Genomic DNA, 24,969 nt, shown 5'->3' on the forward strand with positions numbered 1-24,969 from the left:
CTATTCACGGCAGCTTTCAAAGACTATCATGTATCGCATCCATTGCAAGTCAAGTTTAGTCAAAACCGCAAATCCCATCGAGATCTAATAGCTGGATTCAATACTCCCATGCTAGGATCGACATTCGTTCAGCCAACAGAGCATAAACAGCTGCTGCAATGGTATCTATTCCAGCTACCGCAGCCAGTGCGTTTGTATACATGGGAGCACTGCATTGGTCAACGGTTTATCGATGCACTCATCTACAACCGCAGCCGTTATGATCTCGTGGCACGAGTTGCTGCTTATAGAGATGCATGGCCCCTATAAAGACATACACGTCTGTAACCAGACCTCGCTGATACTTTGGCCTCCCCTTGGCGACGTCTGGACATGATCTTACTACCTGGCAGGCCGGTAGAGCCGGAGTTAATAGAACCTAGAGAGTCGGTGGCATTTCGGAAATCCTGAGGCTTTTCTTACAGAAGAACAAACAACAACTTCTAGGTGAAAACGGAAAAGCTCAGGGCTCCTCTTAAGTTGTATGGCTATGCATGCCGAGGCCGCTCAAATCCTTCTTTCACATAACACATATTCGTTTACATACCTGACACACCCCATGTACTACATACTGGGCTGGACCTTTGTCGCAGTTTCAGGCATTACAATGAAGTAATGGTGTTTATAGACGATTACAACATGCGGAAGAAGTGATATTGTTGATGACGCTGCGGCTAATAGCAGCACGGAAAGTCGCCGGGAGAGTTGAAGATGCTCAGATCTGCAAACTAAAGACGAGCGAACTCACACGGAGCTGGAAATACTTCATATGTCACTATCTTCTCAATAGAACTGATGGCGTAATGCACTAGCCAGGAGGCAAGAAGCCTTAGGATTTTGACTCTAAGCGATGAAGGTATTTAGGCGATGTGACCTTAGCTCAGGGGACTCTTTATTAAGCTTATTTCAGCATCCTAAATTCTCAAGTTTTCTTGCTCCCTGAGGACTAGTTGATAATTGAGATACAGTCAACAGAGAAGTGGGAATAGTGGCTCGGAACTCGGCAAAGCGTCATAAGGAAGACGTCACTAATCCACTTTGACCAGAAGAACCCAAAGCTCACTTGTTCTTGTTCCCAAAATGTAGATCTTTCACAATCTCTAAAATTCGACTCTCAATTTGCGTGACATCAACATGACAGATACTCTCAAGCCATATCGCATCCCCCAACTCGAAGGCGGACATCGTCCAGGCTCGGATGCCATCTTCAACTCTCACAGCAAAGATGATATCCTCTCCGGGCTCAAAGAATGGAATTCCCAGCGCGTTCTTCTAGTCCACAGCAAAGCTCTCGCCAAAAATACCTCAGTTATCTCCGATCTAAAAGAAGCTCTCGGGAATCGTCTTCTCACGGTCAAAGAAGGCGTCGGCTCTCACTCCCCATACGAAGATGTCATCGACATCGCCCACCGTATCACGGATCATAAGATAGACTGTGTCATCAGCGTTGGCAGCGGTTCATACTCCGACGCTTGTAAAGTCGCACGGCTAATGTCCGCTACCCTCCCCGAAGGATTTGACGAAAAAGACATGGAAGACCTTCTTGATCAAGAGAAAGGAGTGGCGCCGCAGGATAAAATGAAGAAGGCACAGGGTGTGAAGCTTATTCTCGTGCCTACGAGTTTATCAGCCGGAGAATGGAATCATACAGCGAGTTGTACAAACAGCGCTGGGAAAAAGCAGCATTTCTCACTTCAAGATGGTGGTGCGCCGGATTTAATCCTCATGGATCCATGGGTTGCGAGAACATCGCCCGAAGAACTTTGGTTGAGCTCTGGGATACGAGCTGTTGATCATTGCGTTGAGACGCTATGCAATCCTGAATGCGCAAAGTACCCTGACGTGCAAGAATGGTGCGGAAAGGCATTGCGAGACTTGACAAAGGGGTTGGTTGAATATAAAGAGGGTTTGGGCAGGGGAAAAGAAGGTGAAGATGAGCTTGTTCATGGCGTGAGCAAGTGTCAAGCCGGAAGTCGCATGGCGCTCATGGGCTTTATTATTTACAGAATCAACATGGGCGCCAGTCATGCAATTGGCCATCAACTCGGTAGTGTTGGGAAGGTTATGCATGGTATTACGAGCTGTATTATGCTTCCGCCCGTGCTGCGATACACCAAGGCGCGAAACCCCGAGGCGCAGGCCAAAATTGTGAAGATCTTCAATGAGACGTTGGGGTGGGAGGAGACTGAGGCGGGCGATTGCGTTGTGCGGCTTGTCAAGGTTACAGGGCTGCCGAGTACGTTGAGAGAGGTTGGCGTTACGAGTGATGAGCAGATTGAGCAGATCATCGACAAGACCATGACAGATGTCATGTTCTCGTTTGGCAAGGTCTTAACCAGGGAAGAAGTATCTGAGATTGTGTACTCAACTAAATAAACCCTGCACTGAGACCTTCAATAATTATCAGACAAGAAATTACAGTACGATCAACGCAAAAAAGGGTATCTTGACAATCTAGGGGTATCACTAAACAAAAACCATCACCTCTGTGTTCCATGCTCATCCAAAGGCCACCTCAACACAAGCTTCTGCATCCAAGGCCAATAAACCGTCTCAGCCCAATTCCGCAATATCTGCAGCGCATAAACGATCTTGTAAACACCAATCGAACTCGCCGTATCGCCAATCCCATAGAACCTTGTATTTTCTCCATCGGGTTTGGAAACGCCGAGGAACCAGTTATGTTTGTAGATGATGATACCCGGGAGGAACTCGGGAAGGTCATATTTCGAATCGTCTATCCAAGTGTAATTCGGCCATTTGATATCAACCCTCTCTCTCAGTCTCACTAGGCGTTTGAGAAAACCCCAATGTGCGGCAAAGGCCGTTCGCACGCGCTGGAGCTCGCGCTCTGTGTTCTCCGGGAGAGTATGGACGTGGAACGCTATCGGTCGCTGCCATCGGATACATCCCAGGTCGATGTGGTTGAAGATGTTTCTGTAGAGGTGCTTTTCGAGGCCGAGGATTGCAGTCGGCATCTTGTTGCATGTTGTGTCTATGTTAACGCAGAAATCCGGGGGCTGCGGGGTGTCGGGATTCGTATGGTACTGTGGAATAACGACACCATCGGTGCTGTACTCACAAGATCAGTATTGACAATGTAGCTGGGAATATTGGAGAGGAGCTCACCTGCATCTGAAGTCAACAAGTTGTGGCCTCCTGCAGGTATGTTCATTCCTGAACGACAGCTCAAGAACCTTCTGAACAACCTCCATGTTCCACTCGTTCGGCTGAGCGCCATCTCTGGTGCAGCGGGAAGTCTGGTACATGACCTTTTCCACATTCTCGGGACTGGGCGCGTCGCCTACTCTATGGCGCTGGGTGCAGTAATGAACATCGCTCTGAGATCCGCCTCGCGCCCAAGCCATGTCTTTCCATGCAGGTACCTGGCTCGTTGCATGCATGACGGGTCGGACATTTGAGGGGAGGATACCGCGACCAGCGTAGATGTCGTTGATGCGCTTGAGGAGGATCGTCAACGCCGACGGTGGGGGTTCTTTTCGAGGCTCGAGTTTTATTCTAGATGGCCGTGACATGGGTTCCGCGATCTGTTCCAACTTCTGTTCTAATTGGAGTAGGTGTTCGTAGCTCTGCGAAGAGGGAGACGGTGTTGAATCGGGGTAGAGAATTGGCACGACTCTTCTCTTGATCGGTTCAGTGACGGGCTCGGCTTTTACTTCTGGCCATGATATGGGTTCGGTGTCCGGTTCGACCTTTACTTCTCGTTGGAGTAGGTGTTCCCGTGTTGGCTCGAAGGATGCTGTTGGAGCAGGTTGAAGAAGTGGTTCGGTTGTTCTTTTGACAGGCCACGGCCTCCCTGTAGAGTAGCCAACAATGAATTGATGTTGCGACTCCGAGGACACATGGTTGTTGGAGGTTGCTCGTTTCTTGGATGACCACCACGAAGTGCTGACCATATTGAGCAAGGCCTTTTCGATGTGAGGAGGATACTGGACGCATTTCTTCCTCTTGGGGTCGTATCCGGGGTCGCCGGGCTGTAATTCGAGGGTCCTTCGGGTCTCGCGTGGTGGTGAATCGACTCGACGGCGTTTCATGGGATTAGGCGGGACATCGGGGTACGGTTCGGGAGTAGGCGACGGATCTTCGATGGATTGTTGGATGTTGCCGAGCCAAATGTGAATTCTCTGATCGAGAGACATTTCGGCGATGCGATACAATCGCCAGCGACGTTGTGTCGCTCTCAATTGCTGTTCGTGTTTCTGCTGAGATTATGTTTCTGGGTTGATGTGACCAGGCAACCCAACCTCCCGGGTCAGCATAATTCCGCCCGGCCACGGCATTGCCGTTATTGGTCTGATTGCACTTGGTCTGAGCATCGATTACCGAGGATGTAAAGATAACAAGAGCCGAATTATGATAAAGAGCAATCTCGTTTATCGCAGCGTTATTGTTATCTTGATGACACCGACTTCTCAATGTTTTGGAATGATCAAGAGGGCCGTGGACCTGGAACAGACTATTGCATGTCACTCAGTGAAACACCCCAGTTGGTGTACCCCACTGAGGGTCGACGCTGTCTCAAAATCACAGAGCCTGGGATTACTGATGCTAGGCGCATAGGCTCTGCCACTTACAGTAACCATCCTCAGCAACGTCTCTAGGAATGGCATCGCTGGAAGACTGCAAAGCTCAAGTTGATCGTGAAAAGCCGCCTCATCAAACGCGTTCTGCTTACGCCTCACGCCAAACGTTCTAACCATCGAATCTTGAGCGGTTCGTCAGCAATCAGATCCAAGTCTCCAGAATTCCATCAATCAAGACACCCAGAACCCCTCCATCTTCCCCCAAACCACGTCATGAAGCTATTTAGCCGGTGCAAGATGGTGTAAGCTCAAAAGCGGCTTGTCAGCAATAAGTGCATCTCGACATTGCAGATCCCTCAGTTCACGATGGAATATAAAGCCTTGATCGCCCTGTTTCTGAAATACATCTTTAATCCCACGAGTTCAAACAATTGAAGTCCTTATTGTCTTGCTGCATACCGCCATGGCTTCTGAAGTATTGACTGAAAGACCGGTGGCCTACCCAGCCGCCATTGAAGTGAATGAGAACACGCAACAATCCAGGCCGACCTCCGCCTTGGAGATAGAAGAACCTCACGATGATGAGGAGAACATAGTATATCCCACTGGACCAAAGCTATGGTCGACCATGGCTTCAATGGCAATCGCATGCTTCCTCAGTGGCCTTGTAATTTACCTCAGACTCCTATAAAACGACTGCCTATTGACGCCTTTGACAGGACATTACCATTGTCGCTGTCGCTGTCCCAAGCATCACAGACGAATTCCAAACCATCGCAGATATCGGATGGTACTCGGCTGCATAGTACGACCCCAACCTGCACCAAACTCCACCGTCAACTCTAACATTCCTTCAGCGGCATGACCCTCAGCGCCTTTGTCTTCTTGTAAGCCTCCAACCCCCCTCCACCACCTCCACTAACCCTCATAGCTTCGGCCAAATCTACACCCTCTTCTCCATCAAAGCCGTCTTCCTAATCGGCATCACCACATTCGAACTCGGCTCTCTAATCTGCACCCTCGCACCATCCTCTGCAATCTTCATCCTCGGCCGTGCAGTCAGTGGTTTAGGCCGCGGTGCCATCAACGGCGGCTTGTTCAAACTCCTCCGTCAATGTTTTCCACTGTCCAAACAGGCTATCACTAATAGTTTCTTTGGCTCCATCCAGAGTGTTGGACTTATCACTGCACCTACTATTGGCGGCGCTTTGATCGATGCGTTTTCGTGGAGGGCTTGTTTTGGCGTTAATTTGCCGCTGGGGGTTATGTGTCTTGTCTTAACGGCTTATGGAGTCCATGAACAGCCTCCGCGTAATGATGCACCTGTTCTTACTCTGAAGGAGAAGGTAAAAAAGGTAGACTTCTTTGGTACGCTCTTGGCAGTACCAGCTATTACCTTTCTGCTCATGGCACTGCAATGGGGCGGAACAAAGTTTGGCTGGGGAAGTTGGCAGATTATTCTTCCTCTTGTGGTTTGCGCTCTTCTATTCGTGGCATTTGGATACTTGCAGTATCGTCAAGGTGACAATGCTCTCTTGCCGCCGAGGATCTTGAAGCAAAGGAGCATTATTGCAGGAATGTGGTATGGTGCCTGCTGCGAGGGAGTCTTGGCTGTGACTGAGTACTACATGTCCATCTACTTCCAGGGCGTACGTGGGTATACACCCACAAAGGCAGGGTTACTGGCACTTCCCATGGTCGGAGGTCTGGCTATCGCGTTCATCATCTCTGGCGTTGGAACTACATGGATTGGATACTATTACCGTAAGTATCCCTCAAGGCCTTTGAACTTAAACTAACAGCACCAGCATTCATGTTGGCGACGAGTGTCCTGACACCAATAGCATCCGGTCTCCTCACAACACTCGACCTCGAGGAACAAATCGCCAAAGCCGTTGGCCTACTCACCTTCCTCGGCTTGGCAGTCGGTCTCGGTCTCCAAGGTCCCCAAGTAGCTCTCCAAGCCGTCCTCCCCATCGAAGACGTATCTCTGGGTGGTGCAGTCATCACTTTCGGTTCGGGAATGGGCTCTGCCTTGTGGATTTGTGCTTCAGCGACATTATTCCAGGATCGCTTGTCAAAGGAGATCCAAGATGCAGCACCGGGTACAAACACTACACATATCCAAGAAGCGGGTCTGTCGAAACTGAGAGAGTCAATTGGGCCTGATAGGTTGAAGAGCGTGTTGTCTGGCTACGAGAACGCTGTTGTTCAGACATTGTATATCCCCTTGGCATTGGCGCTTCTGAGCATTGTTGGCGCAGTAGCCATGGAAAGAAAGTCAATCAAGAAAAAGCGGTCTTAAGCAAGGGATGAAACGAAAGGGTCTCTGTAAGGGAAGTTCGTAAGGAAGCAAGATTATTCCCGAAGCGCCATTTCGCCATAATTATTTAACATGTCAGTCTTTTGCCTCGGGTTATCACGTAATAGTCCCGCGTGCTGCTAGAATGACGAAGAGGCTGAGACTTTCTCGCCCAATCACTATTTCCGGAAATAACTCCACACATCCATATCCAGCGCAAATCGTGACATCATACCCGTTGAATGATTCGCTGAACCCTTGTTTTGAACCCCTAAATCCTCCCTGGCGTATTTGTCCTCCGTACAATCGAACAACACCAAGTGTAACCGAAGAATCTACGAATGACTTAGTAACGTCTTGAGACGAACAACGCGTACTTATGGCATTGCCATACAGACCTATCAGGGCCGCCCCTGTGAAGGAGGGTACAACTCCCCCAAGGACTCTCCTCGAGCGAGCCGTGTCGAAGCGTTCAGGCATCATAAAGTCGGCATGCTGGGAATGTCGGAAACGAAAGGCCAAGGTGAATAAGCTTAAGGACTGTGGCATTCCTGTTAACTAACAGATGGCAGTGCAATGGAAAAAAACCAGTTTGCATCAACTGCTCGAAATACGACCGAGAATGCGTATACGACTCCGACATCATGGAATCGCGGGTCAAGGGCTTACAGCAGGCGAACCAAAAGCTCGAAGACGAACTGGCAGCTGCAAAACTTTTGATGAGACAGATTGCCAATGGCTCCGCTCAATTGAGAAGTGCCGTGTCGGAATTGCTGGAGGAAGATAAACAACCATCTGAGATAACAGAGTTGTTGAAGAACGATGAAAACGCGAATGACAAGATGGATGAGGCGGATAGCGGCCGGCTTTTGAGCACATTAAAAGATCCAATACTACGCGATGTTGCCAATGGCACTTCTCATTTATTTCCGGTGGAGAAGTTCGAGCCTTTCAGTGCAGACAGCTCGAGCATGAAGCAAGAATCATCGCCAGATACTGACTCGTGCATTGCCATGGAGTCAGCAGCAGGGGTTACTTACACAGCAAACCCCTCCACGATCTCTAAACCTAATTACACATCTACCGAGACGCTAATCCATGACACCCAAACAAGCACTCCAGTAAGAATCAAGATGCTGAGAGGATGCCCCTATGTTCGATACTAACAACTTTCACAGTCGTTTACAGACAGCGCCGAGAGCATTCCATTTTACTCGTCACAGCTGCCATACTCCCAGTCATCAATTATCTCGACGAATAATTCTCTGCCGGACGAGTTACCTACCTTGACTCACCAACCTGACAACGAAAGAATCATCGCCCAGCAGACAGAACACACGAGTTTGTTTTTCCAGCCGCTGTTTAACCATAATGATTATTATCTCTCAACCTCGATAACCACACCTGTGCCGCAAGAAACACAGGATACAGACTCCGCGACCTTGCGTGTTGGTGACGAATATCCAGACAGCACACACGCCAATTTCCCTGCCGAACCGAGGAATCGAGTCCGCGTAGCAGAGGAGGAGCTTCAGGACAGAGAACTCAGAATTTACCCTAATTACGAAAACAATTTTGGAAACCTTACGCTTTCGAATAGTATCAGAGCCAATGGGTATCCTCGACATATACAAGACGCCCAGATACGCAATATCTTCGTGCCGAGTTGGGCTGCTACAACACTCAACACTGAACTGGACCCCGGGGATATGAGCAATGCATTCGGCGACATATATCAAAAGACCACGAGCCTTCTCAGGAAAGGAGAGCCCTTCAACCGTGTGATTGGAGACCATCCAAATATTGCAGCGTTATATGACCAAGATCAATTTGACAGGTCGTGTTTGTTGTCGCAATGGGCTGCTCGCATGGTGCACAGCGTGAAATGCCAGGGTAACTAACATGCCCTGCAAATGACTGTGGCCATAACTGATTACTCGCCTAGGATATGACTTTACCTGTTTCGCATCCATGAATGTTTTCTGGTACATGATGCGGTGGATGATTTACCCGTCACCTGAGACGTACGCTGCGATGCCGGAATGGATCAGACCAACGTGAGACTTCCCAATCCCTTCACACATGATATTTACTGACAGCGATAGTACAAATCAGCTCTTCACGCCCCACATAAGTATGGCTGACTTTGTCCTCTGGCCTGCATTTCGCGATCTCGTGGTGCAGTTCCCGCAGCTTCAGGAGCGCATGGCGTGGTTGGCTGATATGTCTATGTATATCCGGTGCGAGTGGCCGTATGCGCTTGAAGATGCATTAAAACCAGATCCAGTCAATGGAACAATTGATCTAGTTGATCTGGCCAAGGTACGTTCCTCATCTTGACGATTGGGTTGATTATACTGACTTTTGCAGGAGCATATTTGGAACTTGGGATCTTGGTCTGTTGGACCGTCGTTTAGAAAATTCGTCGCAAACGCGGATGCATACCTTCAGATTAGAAATGGGCAATGAATAAATCATTAACTCAAGCGATAAGCAGCAATGAATTGGTGGAAGCGTTAACGTGCATCTAAATTGGTATGATCTATTGGTGATTACGCTGAGAACGATTTGGCAATCCCTGTATAGACTGTATTTGCAGCCACTCTCCCATCGAATCCTCTCACTACAGCAGGTTAAGCCTGTTTCGTCTTCCGTAGTATAGTGGTCAGTATGCAAGCTTGTCACGCTTGAGACCCGGGTTCAATTCCCGGCGGGAGAGTCGCCACCTGTAAAACACAGGAAATTCCTTTTTTTAGACATTGTATTTTATAATGACAAGTTTACTTTTTTGCATGCAGCGCATGGATCATCAGCACGAAGCTGTTGGAACGACAAATTCTGAAACGTCAACAGGATATCCCCAAAGCGTCTCATCCATAAGAGCAGATACTTAATCACTAAGAGAGTCTTAAATTGGCTGCATGGTGTTTTCTAGAGTCAATAGAGCCTGAACTGTATTTCTTGGGGCATGGAATCTTCTTTGGTCTCTAACAACAGACTCAACGTTCACTGAAACCCGAGCCTGATTTCCATGACATATGCGAACCAAGGTCATTTCAAGACACCTACAAATCAACTCCTTAGTTTGAGTTGCAAATATACTCTTCGGCTTCCGGTGTGGATTCGTGTGTAGTAAACTTCACTTTATCAATCCTCTCCGACTTGATTCCAATCTTTGAGTTTAAAACCTCTTCGAATTCCTCAGCCCACCCATCGTTGTTCCAGCCTGAGTCGATGAAGTCTGGCCGAAATGTCATCTGCTGAATAGGTCCTCCGAGGGAGCCACTGACGGGAAAATACACGCCATACTTCGTCCGGCCCAGGCATTCATCGTCATCAGAGGGGGTCGTACCAAGATGCGACTCGTCGACACCGTCGGTGACGGGCAATACCCATGTTGCAACCCCATTAGGCGGGAATAAACGAGCATTCTTCTGCATCAGTTCGCGTGAGCGGGAAGACAGTTTTGCCGCTACGCTAAGGGCACCCCCGAGGATCTCATGATGTTGTCTGTCCACGGCGGTACCTACGAAAGGAAAGGATGAGCATGTAGCTAATATGTGAAAAGGGCTGCTTTGCGAATGTGCGTAGGGGACTTACCGATAAACTCAGAGGTATTTTCCCCAGCCTCCTTCATCAAAGCGTTCTGAACATCCCAGAAGAGGACAAGCCTCATATCCGTCAAGTGGCCAATGCCGTCCACCGATCCGATTCCAACGGGAAACGACTTGCTTGAGGATAGATGCTTTTCCCAATAGCACGGTTCGAATCGAAAGGTTGCGACTAGCCTCTCATCGCTACAAAGCTCAAGGTTGCCCAGCAAGCTTGGTTGAGGGTCGTATTTCTGTTTAGTACTGTTATTTCCCATGTTGAGGTAGATATAATTTGTGCTGAAAAACACAGCCTAGCACATGGATCGTATATTATCTCTTTGAACTAATGGACGATTACAACCATTACAGATGATCATCACGAGACCGCCTGTCTAGAATGGATGATACCGTTCAGCTCTACATGATTTGAGACAGTGTGTGACAAAAACCGGATTCTTCATCAAATGATACTTTAATCCTGATTGCTATTGGTAACTTAAAGACTGGGATGGCTTTAGGTGGCGTTTAACTTGTCTTATATGCGTTTGATTAACCTCTCAGCTGACCTGCACATCACGAACCGAACGTTACCAACTGAATTAACTTTTGGTGGCAGTCCAAACTATTCCCTCAATTTTCTATTGCTTATCAAAACGCAAGATGTCAAGCTGCCAGCCGCAGCATTAAGCCACAAGGAAGCCATCGCTCACGTATCTGTTGCATTGCTTGAGTACCTATTGGCCAGCTGCCGAAGCTCTTAGAGGAAAGTGAAATTATTGCCAGCCTATTGCCGTGTTTGGTTTCGACGCAAGCCTTGCTAAAAGCTTTAAAAACGAGTTTGCTTAACTGGCTATACCTACTATAGCCATATTAATGGGAAAGCAAGGCAGATCTCGGCACAAACTGACAGAGGTTTAATGGTAGGCAGCTGACCAGATAGCGGATGCACAGAGCCATCGGGCGTTCAGCAACACTTCTAAAAACCAAGAGTGCAAAAATTATCCTCTCGCACCACCAAGTGACTGGCTGAGCCGCTTTTGAGTTACTTGCCTGCACTTATCAGCCTATCATAAGTGCCACTGACTGCCCGATGACCTTGTGCTTCTATTGCTACATGGCCAGCTGTCCGTTGCCAAGACCTTTAAGGTCAGTCTGTGCTAAGGGGCTTTTTATAGCTGCAGATGGTCAAGCAAGCCGTTTTAGGGGTTTTAGCAGAGTCTGCATCAAAACCGGAAACGGCCATAGGCCAACGCTGTTTTCTCTTTCCACGCGGAAGGAATAAATTTGTAATCGCCCCCCGACAAAACCCTCATCGGATGCACGAGTTCGGAATCCGGGCAGTGGATGCGGGTAACCCAGCGACGTGCACGGACCAGATTTAACGTTCGCTCTTTTTGTTGTAATACATCGAATTACCACCACGACTCGACTGCGCACAGTAGGCTGTCGACGCAAACAATGATTGTCAGGGGGAGTTAAACTGAGAGGAGTTATCAGTGCAAGGAAACCTAAACCTTCTACTGGTATTGACATCCAATACCAGTTTTGGTGGCCCGTGCACCTATCTTTTTCCATCTCCTGAAATCCAGTAGGCAAATTCGACTTGGGGTTCAAAGCCACCAGCACATTTTTCGGTCAAATTAAATTATGATCTCTTCTTCAAGGTTCGAATTAACATTACAAGCCTAGTCCTATAGTCTAAAATCAATTATTATATAATCAAATTGCTTTACCTTATTTTACAGGGGGTTAACTTGATTTTTAATAGGGGGTAGACTTAAATTTTAAAAATAAATTAGTATGAAGGTAGACTCTGTTTTGTTAAGGGTTAACTTAGATTTATAATTAGTACTTAGTTATCTATTTAAGTAAGAAAATACCTTGATTGCAATGCGTCAAATTCTGACTCTAATTCATCAGCGTCTATTGTCATTTACTTCTTTCTTCTACATTGCTCTATGTCGCATCAAGTCGCAAGCATCCCTCTGTAACTTGTGTTGTATTACTGGTTCGACTCAAGAATACTTCTACCGGCTATGTCGAATAAATGACAGCTGCAATGTTCATACTTCGGAAGTCCCGGGCAGCAAAGTCTATAAAACAAATTTCAAGGATAAAGACTTCAAGCCTTAATCGGTCTCTCTTCTGTCTAATTTAGTGCTGTACTGCGACCCTCTCTATACTGGCCGCTAAGTGCTTATGCGTCATCATGACGAATATTAGAATGCTAGATGCTTTTTGAGATTTGCCCAACACTACCTTGCGATAAGGTAACTTCACTAGAGCATTCTACAAAATGGACATTGCTCAGACCTCTCCCAAGAGTGTCGCACACACGGAAACCTCCAAGCCAATTCGGGGTGTGAGTTTCGGCACAAATCAACCTCCCGATGCAATCCGGCAGCTCGTCCGCCGGTGGCTTACTGACGAAGAGGCCAACAAGATCTTGTCAAGATTCCAGAAAGCATGTATGACCAACCGCCAGGTGCTGTGGAGCGGCATGTTGCGTGAACATGCCCAACAATGGGCCGATGCGCATGGATTCCAAACATTAACAACCGCGCTTGGTCCACTTCTTTATCATGGTGATCCGAGTCCTCAGACATAAGCCCCTCCCAGATACATCCATGGTGCGTCTATTATCTTCGCATGGTTTGTTTCTCAGGGTGACCTTGTTACTGTACTTTCGCATCCTCCACCCCTTCTCTTTCACCCTTCGGGGCAAACTTTTTATCAACTATATGAAGAGCCTATCATCAAGGGCAAGATGGGGAACCGGCCAGTTGGAAGGATTGATACGGCTCACCCAGTCATCGAGGTAGCGAACGATTTTATATATCAGATATGGCCACATAATAACTCGTCGCTTTGGATAAAGAAATTTGGGATCCTGGATATCGATTTGCCATGGCGCAAAACCAAGTTACCTAAATGTAGTGCGCAGGTAAACGTTCTTGTAGCGCAAGACAGAGATACGGGTCTAGCACTTGTTTACTAACCACTCAACAGCAACCAGGAGCAACCGCCAGGCCAACATCACCGCTGACTTCGAACAGAGCAAAGGCTATAAAGCCTTCTAACAAGTCAGTGACGGATACAAAGAACATGACGGTAAAAGAAGGAGGACAGAAAACGAAGAAGGCGTTGAGGGCAATAGCGAAGCAAGAGAAAAATCCGGCAGCCAAGGAGTTACTAAAACATGAGACTTCTAGGGGCAAACAGGTGTTGGGCGAACTCGAAGGGAGGCAAAGTGGTGGGAAGAACGAGACGATGAAAACAAGGAAGAAGAAAAAGAAACAGAAAAGGAAACATGAAGTGGCATTCCAAAAAGCCCAAGCTCAGATCAACATCAAGCAGGGGCAGAAGAAAACAGTGACAATGGTGATCCCCAAAGGTAGGAAAAAGGCAGCAAAGGCTGGGGCGAAAGTCAAGTCTGTAGGGAAGAACAGTAAGTAATTAGATTATTATTACAGCTTGTGCACCTATATGAATTAATTGTTTTGGCTGAACTGTGTATATGCATGTGTTTAAGAATAAGGTATTCTTATTGTTGTTATGCTATCGAGACCTATCTTTCCGAGACATCGATAACTAATATTGAGAACGAGGCTTTTCTATCACTGATATCTGCTCAAACTCTTTTGTAACCCTAATTATCTGCCTTGTGCTCTCATCATCTCTGTCGCTCTCTCGATCTTCGCCCGCAGCAACAGTAGCTCTAACATCCTCATCATAAATCGGATGATGCTTCCCACGAACTTGGCCAATAGTGACGAGGTTAATATCATCGGTCCCTCTGACGTATGAGCTGTCGTCTTTTCTTAGTGCCTTGAAGAGCTTTCGAAGCATAGGCATTGATCCGGCGATGATGCCAAGGCTGCATTCTACCACTGTCCAGAGGATAATGTTCCCGATGCTATCTGAGGACTAGTCAGTCAAACTCTAGATATACTAGATGTGGATACTTACAGAGCTGGTCGGATGGTTGAGAGTATGCTGGCGAGTATGGGAGCCGGATGATGGTCGCAATAGATGCTCTAAAAGGATGTTAGTAAAGGTCGAGGTACGCCGAGTGCAAACTTACAGAGCTCCAATACCCATCACCACATTCGCCATGATCTTCAACGTCCTATGCATCTGAACATTCCACAGAATGATCACTGGTAATAAAGCAACAGACCAGTCGACCACAATGTTGATCCCCGAAACAACATAGGTTAATACTGAGAGTATACCTTGATCCATACATGTTCCTGTGCTTGGGTCCCACGATGCACTGAGCGGTCTGCACCTGACAAGGCCGATAATTCCTGCTACCAGTGTAATGAGAACTGTCAAACCTATCAAGCCCCAGAGAAACATCTTTATTCGCTTATTATCCGTGACGCGCAGTAGCTGAGCGCAGATGGATATCTTGATAAACATAGAGTTGCTGATATAGAAGATCTGCCAGAAGGTCACGGCCTACACGCACTGTTAGAAGTGGCACTTAGCAAGCTTATAAAGCGTACCTTGAGACCCTCCATCACCATAGCCGTGTTGAGCTTAGAGTCTGGTGTCCCAATCCCGGTAAAGCTGCCCCAGATGACAACTCCATTGTGAACCAAGTTGAGAGTCGCTCCAATGCACATGAGCCAATCTTCAAGTCCGAAACAATGATGCGTCACTCTAACCCAGATTCTCAAGCCGACAACAACGAGACTCATTGGCGTGAATAAGACAGTGACAGCAAGAAGCGCTGCAGCGAGCCCAGCCTGTTTGACTGCGTGCCATGCTTGCGAAGCGTCTGCCATAACAGGCAGGTATTGTGTAGAAGCTCAATGCAGGACAATTCAAAACGAGGGTCGTTGAATGTCAGGCAAGATGGGATACAAGAGTACTTAGCCATGCAGCTCATGTCCGCGAGTAATTACCGTAGTCGATTGGATGACCAACCCTGTTGATGTGTCGAGCTTTAGCCAAAATGCTGCCAATTATGCACCAGAAGACCAGCACCAGCTCCCGGTGTCATGAATTAGAGTTTACTAGCCTAGAGAACCAACAGAAGCCCAATGAGAGAAGAGGCAACAAGACAACAGTAAGTCGAATCTGGCTATTAATTCGCCATAACCCCTTCTCTGATGCATCTTGAACGAAGGTACACGCGTAGAAACTACTAAACGATCCTTCCTTTAGGCGCATTTAACCTCAAAGCCATTGCTCCCATCCCCAGACTCTACTTGAACAGATCTGGGACCCTTGCAACCCGCAAATCCTTGGCCTTTGCATCGGGGTTAGCTGTTTCCCGGAACCAACACGAGGGAGTATCCGAAGTGGGCTAATCTAATCTGAGCGGGCTTGTGCACGAATAATAGAGTATTTGGTAACAGGGAATCGATACGAACGTCAGGGGAGCGCATGAGAGACTGCGTGTGGCCTGATGATATGATCTGGCTGACAGGTAAGATACAGCCAATTAGTCGGTCTTTCATGAGCGCTGGGAAGTTCATCCAGGAGAAATCTTGGGAGTATGATTTATCAGGCAACGTAATTGGCCTCCAAGTCTCGATCGAATTAGCCCCGGAGCCTGCGTTGAAGATCGATCCCAAGCAAGCGCCAGACCGGATGTGATGGAGTTTCAAACATGCAGCTTTAAAATGCCAGGGTCCAATGGTCCAGGAGCTGAACTTAAGGGTACTGAGGGGCTTAGCAAGGATAGAAATAAAGCACGTCCCTCGATACGAACCAGCGATCTTTGCTTTTGCCCCTCGCTTGTTGTGTTATCTGTTTCCGCCCTCAATTGAACTGATCAACATGTCTGTCTACGACGTCAAGGGCAAGAATGCCATTGTTACTGGCGCAGGCTCTGGTATGCCTTATCTTCTCATTGCCTGCATACAAAATGGACAATTGACATCGAGCAATAGGTATCTGCCTTGCATTCGCCAAGCAGCTTCTTGAAAATGGGTGCTCCGTTGTGATAGCTGATCTCAAGCTCCGCCCTGAAGCAGTGGAGCTCGTCAACAAACGGGCGACCACTAAAGGCGGCAAGCCAACCGTTCACTTTTACAAGACCGATATTAGCGATTGGGCCCAGATTTCATCTTTATGGGACGCAGCGCTTGAGAAGTTTGGCCAAATCGACATCGTCTGTAATGGCGCTGGCATTTACGAACCCCCATCAAGCACCTTCTGGAACCCTCCCGGAGTCTCATCTCTGTCTGAAGATAAAGCTGATGGCAATCCGGGTGTGTACAAGACTTTCGCTGTGAATGCACTAGGTCCTATCAGATTGGCACAGATTGCTATGGACTATTGGCTACAGAACCGCAACGTGCAAGGGAACCTCCTTTGGGTCGCCAGCTGTGGAGGTTACCTACACTCCCTCCAAACACCGCTTTACTTCGCTAGCAAAGCAGCCATTGTTAGTTTCGTAAAGTCGTTGTCAACGGTACGCAAGCGATTCGGCATTCGGAATGCCGCCGTTTGTCCAGGTGCCGTACACGTGAGTGCCTTCACCAAGAAGCTTCCCTGCAAAGCCTTCGCTAATCATCCATGCAGACGCCCATATTTCACCCAGAATACTGTCGTGACAGAATGCCACCAGAGACTCTAGGACTCACCGCAGAACAATGCGCCAACGTCATGTTTCAGGTTCTCACTGAACCGAAATACGGCGATGGAAACATCGTTGAGACGATGCTCATCGGGAACAGAGAGAGTAATTCGGTCAATGTGCGGGAAGTTCCTATGGAAGCGCTATATCCTACTGTGGTCGCTGAGGGATCGCATGATGGTCTTTATGAAGGGGAAGAGAAGTTGGCGAAACAGCTTGCGGAGAAGGGAATGAGAGAATGAGGCAAGATAGCTCTATATTCAACAAAATCATGGCCTTTTCTTCAACCATTCATGCTGATTGGGTCATAACCAGTAAGCGATGTGCTTACTGTTGGCAGCTGATCACGCTTACGCTTGGCTTTGAGGCATTGCGGATCTGAAGCGGGTTCTTTGCGGACTTTATGCGGATTCAAGGGTCATATTCCTTGAGTTTGTCAGCAAGAATATTTTAAGACGAGTATCTCGTTACATTCGATAGATCCTTTGATGAGGATATGACGTTGTTGGGCTCGCTGATTTGTCATGCCAGAATAGGAACAATATGATAAAGATCTTGCTTATGCTCAATAGTTCAATCATTCCTCCTGCCTGCATCAGAACTTAATCTGCTCGTGTTATCACAAAAACAGAAGTCAAAATGAAATATTTAATCTTCTCGCTAATCCTTTCGGCATCATTCTTTGGAGCCACTAAAGCCCAGAACCTTCCCCCAGCTTTGCCATTCTCAACAGGCTTCAACTCCTCATTCTCGCTCTCTCCACCCCAGATCAAAGACGCCAACCTTTCAGAAACGGTAGCAAGCAGTGTCAATACTGTCATCAACTTTCATCAATCTAGTCTAGCGAATGGTGGTCCAAAGCAAGATGACTTCTACAATCTTGCTGACAAACCGGCCAATCTTCGACCTGGCCAAGTTCTCAAGGTGCAAGAAGTAACGGACCCAGCACCATTCTCAATTGCACCGGGCTCTTCCCTCAGCAGAATTCTTTATATGACGCGCAACTTTAACGGGACGATTATTCCTGCCAGTGCATATATCCTCTGGCCGTTTCTGCCTCGTCAATTCGATGAGAAGTCTAGTGGCAAAGCACCGGCTGTTCTCTGGGCCCATGGAACATCTGGCTATTTCATTGACTCTGCCCCATCGGCTCACCGAGGTCTCTACTACGAGAACGCGGTCCCATTGTCACTCGCACAAGAAGGCTATGCAGTTGTTGCGCCAGACTATGCGGGTCTTGGTGTAGACAAGTCGTGGGACGGAACTGATATTCCGCATCAGTACTTTGCTGCACCTGCTGGTGCACAAGACACTCTCTTTGCGATGGAAGCTGCCCTCGAGGCATTCAGCAACCGCCTTAGTGGGAAGTTCGCAATCATGGGCCATAGTCAAGGCGGCGGCATCGCCTGGGGTGCAGCGGAGGCACTAGCCAAAGGAAAAGATACCAGTGGAAGGAGGGCGTTCACGGACCTTGTGAAGGGTTATGTCGGCACTATCTCAATGGCACCCGTCACAAAGCCGTTGACTACTCCTCGACTTTTCAGCAGCTACAGTGCGTCTGTGGCGTTGTCAAGCATCTTCCTTGACTTCATGCCAAGTCAATGGTTAACGCCACTGGGAGTTGCTAGGCAAAAGCTGATGAATCAGATCGGGGGAAGCGTTGCAGCTGGACAGCAGCTATTTTTCACTGAACCACAGAGTGCATTTGAAAAGTCGGACTGGTACAACTCTTCGTATCACGCTGCTGCTTTTGAAAAGCTCGGGATTGTCGGTAACAAGCCATTCGCAGGTCCTCTTTTGGTGATCCAAGGCTCCGAGGATTTCTTCATTGCTACTTCGACTACCAATGAAACTGTCGCCAATACCGCCAATTTGTATCCTAATAGCTCATTGAGTTACATGTATGTCGATAAGTTTGGCCATACCCCCATCATCTCAGGTGTCCGAGGCCTCTGGATGGCGTGGCTAGAGGATAGGTTCCAAGGCAAGAAACACCAAAAAGGACTTGAGAGAACATATGTCAATGGATGGCTAGGAGATGACAAGCATTTCTTTGGAAGTAATGGTTATCTCCAATGGAGTGGAGCTCCAGAATATACCTATCAGAACCCTGGTGCAGTCTAGCTTCAAGTATTGCATCGAGATGCTTTCCACATAATCAATGTTGGTGAACAAGCATCACGACAATTCTATATAGCAATGACTACGGGCTCGTTCAATCACATACGACCACACCTATCAGAAAATTCGGGATCCCGTCTGCTCTCCCATAGACAAGCTGATAAGGGGCGGATTAGTAGTTAGGACGGTGACGACTAGCGAATACCCGCTGTTGTATGTTTTTCTTTTTTTGGTTTCTGCACTTTCTTAGTCTCTACGAGTAGTCTAAGTATTAAAAGTACTGGAAATCTTGGTACAGAGGTAGACAAAGTAATCCTCAAAAGACTAGTCTTGCTCAGTGCACCTTTAAACCTTTGCTAACTTCTGTAGTGGAGTGGAGCTTCAGAGTACATGTATCAGAACCCTGGGGCAATCCAACTCGGAGCGTCTAGTTGAGCCGTCCTATCGCTTCAGTGAGGTTGATTCCATAGCATTTGGTGGTTTATAATTTGAATCATGCGATTACCTGATCACGTACGTTCACACGTAGAGAACTCGGGATGCCATATTAGCCATATTTTCTATTCATTGAATGATAATGTATGAGGGCGACACTGCCAAGAACAGAGGACAATACTTCCAAACTCAGAAGTAATACGAACAAGTACTACTCGGTTATCTTCAACACCCTGGTAGAGGCAATTGGGCTTGAACTGTAAGTATAACTAATGTCAAGAGCGCCCTGCATAAACTACCTGAATAATACCCGTAATTGACTGTATCAACCCGAATAGAATAGCCAGGAATATGGCCGTAATTAGAGTCCACCTAGTCCACCACAAACCCTGATCGCGATCATCATACCAGCATCTTTTAAGATCCCAGTTTCCTTGATTGTTTGAAATGTTGCAAAGATATAAGAGCTTGCTATGCCAGATGGGAAAGTCTTCATAGAACCGACTAATGGAAGAGTTTGGGTCGTGTCCGACCAGTAATCTTTGCCATTCCTCAATAGGCCCGCGGCTTTGAAACCAGTCAAGATAATCCTGCGTAATGTATTTGTATTCGCTTAATGGGAAAAATAACATAATTGATCGCCGTGTCTCTGCTAGAAATTCCAATTTGAAGAAATTACCAGCACTTTACAGTTAGCTTATCTGTTTTCTCATTACGCAATATCAAGTCCCAACTCACAGGATTTCTGATCTCTCCATATACTCTAGAACTTTGATGTGCCGAAACAGCATGAGAGTTCCGCTCTGGTACGTCAGATGTTCATTGAGATAGTCAGTCCAACCAATTCTCAGGTTGGCCTTTCTTTCCAGATCAATAACATTAAACCATAACGGTAACTCATGTTGCATGCTCCACTCTCTCGACGGCGGCCCATTTTGTAGTTTATTAAGCGTCTCTTGAAAGCTTTGAGTGACTTGCATCTGCAGTTGGAATGGTGAAGGATGCGAGTAAGGGTTGGGGAACTCGACCCTCACCATGAATATTAACCTAATAACCAGAATGATTATATCCTGGAGCACCTCTGGCTGTAAATTGAGCGAGAGTAATCTGTTTTGGACCAAGGCTTGTAGCTCTGGCGCTGATTTATTGTGATTTTCATAGATAACACGGCGAATATCGAAGATATCTTTGAAGCGAAGCTGGGAGTATACCGGATTGTTGACTCTAGATTCTCTTTTTTGCTCTGTTTCCATAAACTTAAAGTAGCTTGAAATTTCAAATCTATTGAATGCTTTGGAAGGCTCCCATATAGTCGCGACAAATTCTTTACTTTCGCTTTGTGACAGCGAAGGTGAGGCTCGGTAGAATGGCTGGTCACTCAGCCCATCCATAATGATCGTAATAAAGACGTTCAAGGAAGTTGCATCAAAAAGAGAGATGCCAGAGCAAGTCCGTTTACCAACTGTACCTTAAATGAAAATTCAAATGGCGAACAATTGCTGCCTGATGCATGGCGCAGTCGCAAGCGGCAATACATGAGTTCCTATTCGTCAGAACCCAATGCATGCTATGTGGCGCAGTATATGTCACTTTTACAGGGGCCTTGAAACAATACAGTTCGTACCTGATTCAAATTCCTTATTAACTACATCTTCATCCTAAACAATCCGATCTCTTCCTGTCCCCAACGGCCCCGGTTGCCTCTCATTTTTACCAACAAGCTTAGTTCAAAAATGATGCCATGGAAGCTCAGTCACCTAAAAGCGCATTTTAAATTTCAAGAAAAGCCTACACTTGAGGGATCTTACATTGACGTAAATCACGTCGCTTTTTGGCTCAATTGCGATGATACGCACATGGTCAGATTATCACCTCAACAGACGATCGAGAGACAGTCGATTTCTAAATACGAAACACTGATCTTTCAAAGCGGAATGACCCCAAGCATTGGGTTTCAATTGACACGGCATCTCACCGTTAGACGGTCAGGTGTACGGGAATATATCATTGGGTGGTATCAGTGTCATTGTGATATTACCCAAGGCACATGGAACACATTCGTCGGAAGCATGCTGTACAGTTTGCAGGCAAAGCTGAAAACTAAGAGAGGATACTCAGACCGACCCAGAGCGGACCAAGGTTATACAGGAATTGACCCTTTATGGACCATTCGGGGCTATTTCATTGGACTTAGTATCGACTATGCTCCACCCTATATTACCATTTTGTGTTCCGATAGCACGGTATCCAGATGGCTTGTCAAACTTGTTCAAGAAGAACTAGACTCGGGGAGATATCCTGGCTGGTGCATGACTCGACTGCCCTATGTCAGTGTTATCGCATACGGATCTCCTTCTGGTAGCATCGACAACACAGGTGATGAAGGATCAGCCGGCACCGGTCAGGAGCCGAAGCGAAAGTCTGAGGCTGATGCGGAAGAAGAAGGTAATTTGGAGAGGGTTCAAGTTGAGGTTGACGCGAAATACGCGGTCCCTACGATGATCAATGAACTTCTTTCCTGGGGACAGCATCAGCATAGATGTGGCATCAGGCTCCAGATTACCCGGGGTTCAAATATAATAACCAGAGGGACAATTGGTGGCCTTATTCAAGTTGGTGGTAAGCCCTACGGGTTGACCGTTGCCCACTCGTTTCCTCTCACATTCAATGAGGCCCGCCTCCAAGATCCAGGAGATGATCAGATTTCTGATATCATCAACGCCTGGCGACAAAGTACATCCTTCGACATGGAGTTTGACTTGGCGTTGATAGAAATGCCAGGACTACAGGACCAAACACCTTCTTTTGAGCTCTGGGATGATGTAAACCTCGTGCGAACTGTCTCGGGCATCTTTCGACCTGTTTCCATTGCTTGGGACCAACCCCGGGCACTAGAGCAGGTAGCTTTGGCTACACCTCGATCTAGGTTCTGTCTAAGAGGTGCCTTTATCGGTTCTCAGGTGCTTATGCCTATGCCGAACTCTACGGCTCTCTGCATCCCTTGGGTCCTGCGAATGGAACGGCCTTGGTTGATACAGCCGGGCGACAGTGGTTCCTGGGCATTCAATTCAAATACGGGCGAGCTTCTCGGAATATTGATTGCGGGATGCCCAGAATTGCTAGAAGCATATATCCTTCCAGCCCACCAGGCTTTTGACAACATCCAGAAGCGACTCGGCGACCGCGTGACCCTGCCGAATTGTCAGCCCTTGCAGAAGGAGAATTGGGATGGCCTAGCACATGTCGTCAACAGTTATGAGAAGATATCGAGTAAAATTCAGCCAAGTTCGGCCACAGAAGCCATCAAAGTCATCGAAGCCATCGAAGCCATCGAAACCATCGAAGCTGTTGAAAATGAGTTTGCCAGATGGACCTCAGGATGTGCCACCGTTTTGGAAGCTACAGATTCTTCAGAAACTTCATCAATGTCATTCCAATTGCGCGTTACAAGAGCTTCCTGGGAAGATCCTGTATCTCGCATAGGTTACCTTCATATACTACTAGGCTCATCTGCCCTGGACTCCAGTCAATTGTTCCGTAATATGAGAAAGTTATGCGGACTAACACTTTCAAGACAGTCTCCTCAACAATGTATTGATGTCGTCAATGAGATAATTTCAAACAAAACGGATTCTGCAGAAAAGCAAATACTCTATCCTTTTTGGAGATACCTGATGCTTGGCCAGGAAGAGCTTTTGGCCAATACCGAGGACTGGGCTCGCAAGGATGTTATTGCAAATGAATATAAGCTGATGACACGGCTTCCTGGCTCAAAGTACTCAAGATGGAGAGTCCCATGGGATAGACGTACATTGACATCCGCTATTGAAACCATGGAATCGGACATTCAAGAAAATCTACGTCTCATAAAAGATAAATGTGGTTGGTTTAGTCTCCCAGAGACGATGCAAATCGGTAAGTTACCAATGTCTCACCCTTTTATGTAAATGCGTATCTGACCTGTTAATGGCCTTAGGCTTATTGGATCATAGCGATGCCATCTTAACCGCTGTTCGTATCTTCAATCATTCCAAAGATCTAGTTTTGGTCGTTATGCCACCTCCTACAGTCGGCCCAACGACAGCCACCTTTCATTCGGATGGCCTTACTATAAAGGGATCATCCCTGAGGTATCCATTCAAATTGGGAATCAAGACTACAGGGGCAGCAGAAGCTATGAAGGAGGAGCTGATAACCAAACTGGAGCTTGATGCAACTGATTTCGATTATGTGCGAAAACTGCCTTTGAGGCCAAAGTGGTCCACTCTTTACCTCAAAGAGCATAGACGTCGTGTCGAGTTCGTTGTATATGAAGGAGTTTTGAAGTTTGATAAAGAACTTCCAGCCACCGAATTTGCCGAGGGGTGGGTTACGATGCACGAACCACTAGTTAACTCCCTTCTGCTAGCCATGGCTACGCCATTCTACTGGTTGACATGGATGGAAGAAACAGACTGTTAAGCGGTGTGAAAGATTTTTTTTTCTATTCTGCAGTTATTAAACACCTACCATTTGTAATTCCATTCTCTACAGTAAATTACCATGCAGGTGGAGCTATTTCTATGGACCGTTCTCAAATGTCGCTACCTAATGGTTTTTCCTCACTTAGCAACCCCCTTTCTTCAGGCACATTTATACTCAGGTCTATAATGAAAAGTCGAAAAGATTCCAAGGCACAAAAATTATTCCATACACACTTTACGTCTTTTCCTAGTATCTATACTTCTACGAGATTGTAGCCTCAGTTTCGCATCACAAGGTTTCCATGTAATAATTATAAGCAGGCACTGGTAACCCCAATTCTGATTAGTAATTAGTGACGGTTTGTCAAGCTTGGATAGAGCTCAAGAAAATAGTTAAAAGAAATTTGTTAGTTGTAGAAGTATAAACCGTTGTTAGTTTGGAAGTCGAAGATATCTCGTGATTAACTTCTTACCACTGCCATATCAACCAAGACCAATATCCACAAGGATTCTGGTAGAGTAAATGTTGAAAAATGTTAGTAGGTAGGTTGAGAGCCGAATGAGAACACATATTGGCTAAGTGGGGATCTAGGAAAGGTCAGGATGAAGGCACCTCATCCTGAAACGCGTAGAGCACATTAGTCCTCTTCACATAGAAATAATTTCTTAGTGGCTGGTTCCTTCGTCCGTCTCTCACTCTATTCATGTAACCACCGAAATACTCTTCGACACTGCCCCAATCTCTCACAATGCCCCGAAGACATTAAGACACTAAGCTACACAAATCACACGATGTGGAGGTCCTTCCGTAGCCCACCTGACTGAACTCATCGATCTTTCTTCAACAAGAAGCATTACAACTCATAGAAGTATGCAT

General features: G+C 47.0%; 10 protein-coding genes and 1 non-coding gene across 11 annotated transcripts; 7 read left to right on the top strand and 4 right to left on the bottom strand.

The window, feature by feature from the left end:
* Positions 1 to 1,173: 1,173 nt before the first annotated feature.
* Positions 1,174 to 2,415, top strand: FOBCDRAFT_149767 (uncharacterized protein; the record flags this gene model as incomplete). Its single annotated transcript, XM_031193272.2, has 1 exon — positions 1,174 to 2,415. One exon carries the CDS (start codon positions 1,174 to 1,176, stop codon positions 2,413 to 2,415), a length of 1,242 nt encoding a protein of 413 aa, XP_031029893.2.
* On the bottom strand, positions 2,301 to 4,296 carry FOBCDRAFT_234059 (uncharacterized protein). The gene is made up of 2 exons (XM_031193273.3): positions 3,169 to 4,296; positions 2,301 to 3,111 (listed from the first exon to the last, which is right to left on the bottom strand). Exons 1-2 carry the CDS (start codon positions 4,197 to 4,199, stop codon positions 2,520 to 2,522), a joined length of 1,623 nt encoding a protein of 540 aa, XP_031029894.2. The 5' UTR covers positions 4,200 to 4,296; the 3' UTR covers positions 2,301 to 2,519.
* Positions 4,297 to 5,046: 750 nt separating this feature from the next.
* Positions 5,047 to 9,379, top strand: FOBCDRAFT_192894 (major facilitator superfamily domain-containing protein; the record flags this gene model as incomplete). The annotated part of the gene is made up of 11 exons (XM_059608739.1): positions 5,047 to 5,250; positions 5,303 to 5,388; positions 5,441 to 5,470; positions 5,515 to 6,347; positions 6,386 to 6,803; positions 7,282 to 7,408; positions 7,458 to 8,006; positions 8,064 to 8,778; positions 8,831 to 8,942; positions 8,991 to 9,207; positions 9,256 to 9,379. 11 exons carry the CDS (start codon positions 5,047 to 5,049, stop codon positions 9,352 to 9,354), a joined length of 3,390 nt encoding a protein of 1,129 aa, XP_059466342.1. The 3' UTR covers positions 9,355 to 9,379.
* Positions 9,380 to 9,532: 153 nt separating this feature from the next.
* FOBCDRAFT_t281 lies at positions 9,533 to 9,604 on the top strand. Its single transcript has one exon. It is a non-coding gene; the product is annotated as a tRNA-Asp (tRNA).
* A 212-nt stretch (positions 9,605 to 9,816) lies between these two features.
* On the bottom strand, positions 9,817 to 10,765 carry FOBCDRAFT_171377 (uncharacterized protein). Its single transcript, XM_031193278.3, has 2 exons — positions 10,486 to 10,765; positions 9,817 to 10,411 (listed from the first exon to the last, which is right to left on the bottom strand). The coding sequence occupies exons 1-2, from the start codon at positions 10,751 to 10,753 to the stop codon at positions 9,966 to 9,968; spliced, it is 714 nt and encodes a 237-aa protein (XP_031029899.2). The 5' UTR covers positions 10,754 to 10,765; the 3' UTR covers positions 9,817 to 9,965.
* A 2,009-nt stretch (positions 10,766 to 12,774) lies between these two features.
* FOBCDRAFT_254365 (uncharacterized protein) lies at positions 12,775 to 13,934 on the top strand (the record flags this gene model as incomplete). Its single annotated transcript, XM_031193279.3, has 3 exons — positions 12,775 to 12,980; positions 13,098 to 13,422; positions 13,488 to 13,934. The coding sequence occupies 3 exons, from the start codon at positions 12,775 to 12,777 to the stop codon at positions 13,932 to 13,934; spliced, it is 978 nt and encodes a 325-aa protein (XP_031029900.3).
* Positions 13,935 to 14,069: 135 nt separating this feature from the next.
* FOBCDRAFT_209058 (uncharacterized protein) lies at positions 14,070 to 15,271 on the bottom strand (the record flags this gene model as incomplete). The annotated part of the gene is made up of 4 exons (XM_059609262.1): positions 14,070 to 14,398; positions 14,448 to 14,515; positions 14,563 to 14,942; positions 14,990 to 15,271. 4 exons carry the CDS (start codon positions 15,269 to 15,271, stop codon positions 14,070 to 14,072), a joined length of 1,059 nt encoding a protein of 352 aa, XP_059466343.1.
* A 1,000-nt stretch (positions 15,272 to 16,271) lies between these two features.
* FOBCDRAFT_149284 (uncharacterized protein) lies at positions 16,272 to 17,315 on the top strand (the record flags this gene model as incomplete). The annotated part of the gene is made up of 3 exons (XM_031193281.2): positions 16,272 to 16,326; positions 16,385 to 16,962; positions 17,019 to 17,315. The coding sequence occupies 3 exons, from the start codon at positions 16,272 to 16,274 to the stop codon at positions 17,313 to 17,315; spliced, it is 930 nt and encodes a 309-aa protein (XP_031029902.2).
* Positions 17,316 to 17,712: 397 nt separating this feature from the next.
* Positions 17,713 to 19,197, top strand: FOBCDRAFT_245699 (Alpha/Beta hydrolase protein; the record flags this gene model as incomplete). Its single annotated transcript, XM_031193282.2, has 1 exon — positions 17,713 to 19,197. The coding sequence occupies one exon, from the start codon at positions 17,713 to 17,715 to the stop codon at positions 19,195 to 19,197; it is 1,485 nt and encodes a 494-aa protein (XP_031029903.2).
* Positions 19,198 to 19,904: 707 nt separating this feature from the next.
* FOBCDRAFT_245700 (uncharacterized protein) lies at positions 19,905 to 21,020 on the bottom strand (the record flags this gene model as incomplete). The annotated part of the gene is made up of 2 exons (XM_054707765.1): positions 19,905 to 20,313; positions 20,368 to 21,020. The coding sequence occupies 2 exons, from the start codon at positions 21,018 to 21,020 to the stop codon at positions 19,905 to 19,907; spliced, it is 1,062 nt and encodes a 353-aa protein (XP_054563740.1).
* Positions 21,021 to 21,623: 603 nt separating this feature from the next.
* FOBCDRAFT_324649 (uncharacterized protein) lies at positions 21,624 to 24,090 on the top strand (the record flags this gene model as incomplete). The annotated part of the gene is made up of 3 exons (XM_059612118.1): positions 21,624 to 23,099; positions 23,208 to 23,544; positions 23,606 to 24,090. The coding sequence occupies exons 1-3, from the start codon at positions 21,699 to 21,701 to the stop codon at positions 24,088 to 24,090; spliced, it is 2,223 nt and encodes a 740-aa protein (XP_059466344.1). The 5' UTR covers positions 21,624 to 21,698.
* Between the last annotated feature and the right edge of the window lie 879 nt (positions 24,091 to 24,969).

Source organism: Fusarium oxysporum, chromosome XII (assembly GCF_013085055.1).
Source record: "Fusarium oxysporum Fo47 chromosome XII, complete sequence".
NCBI lineage: Eukaryota > Fungi > Ascomycota > Sordariomycetes > Hypocreales > Nectriaceae > Fusarium > Fusarium oxysporum.

Excerpts from the sequence above, each read along its gene's own strand:
- FOBCDRAFT_234059 (XM_031193273.3), bottom strand. The coding sequence starts at position 4,199 with ATGTCTCTCGATCAGAGAATTCACATTTGGCTCGGCAACATCCAACAA. Across the intron at positions 3,112-3,168 it reads CTTGTTGACTTCAGATGCAG|CACCGATGGTGTCGTTATTC; the intron begins GTGAGCTCCTCT and ends TTGTGAGTACAG.
- FOBCDRAFT_171377 (XM_031193278.3), bottom strand. The coding sequence starts at position 10,753 with ATGGGAAATAACAGTACTAAACAGAAATACGACCCTCAACCAAGCTTG. Across the intron at positions 10,412-10,485 it reads AAATACCTCTGAGTTTATCG|GTACCGCCGTGGACAGACAA; the intron begins GTAAGTCCCCTA and ends TTCCTTTCGTAG.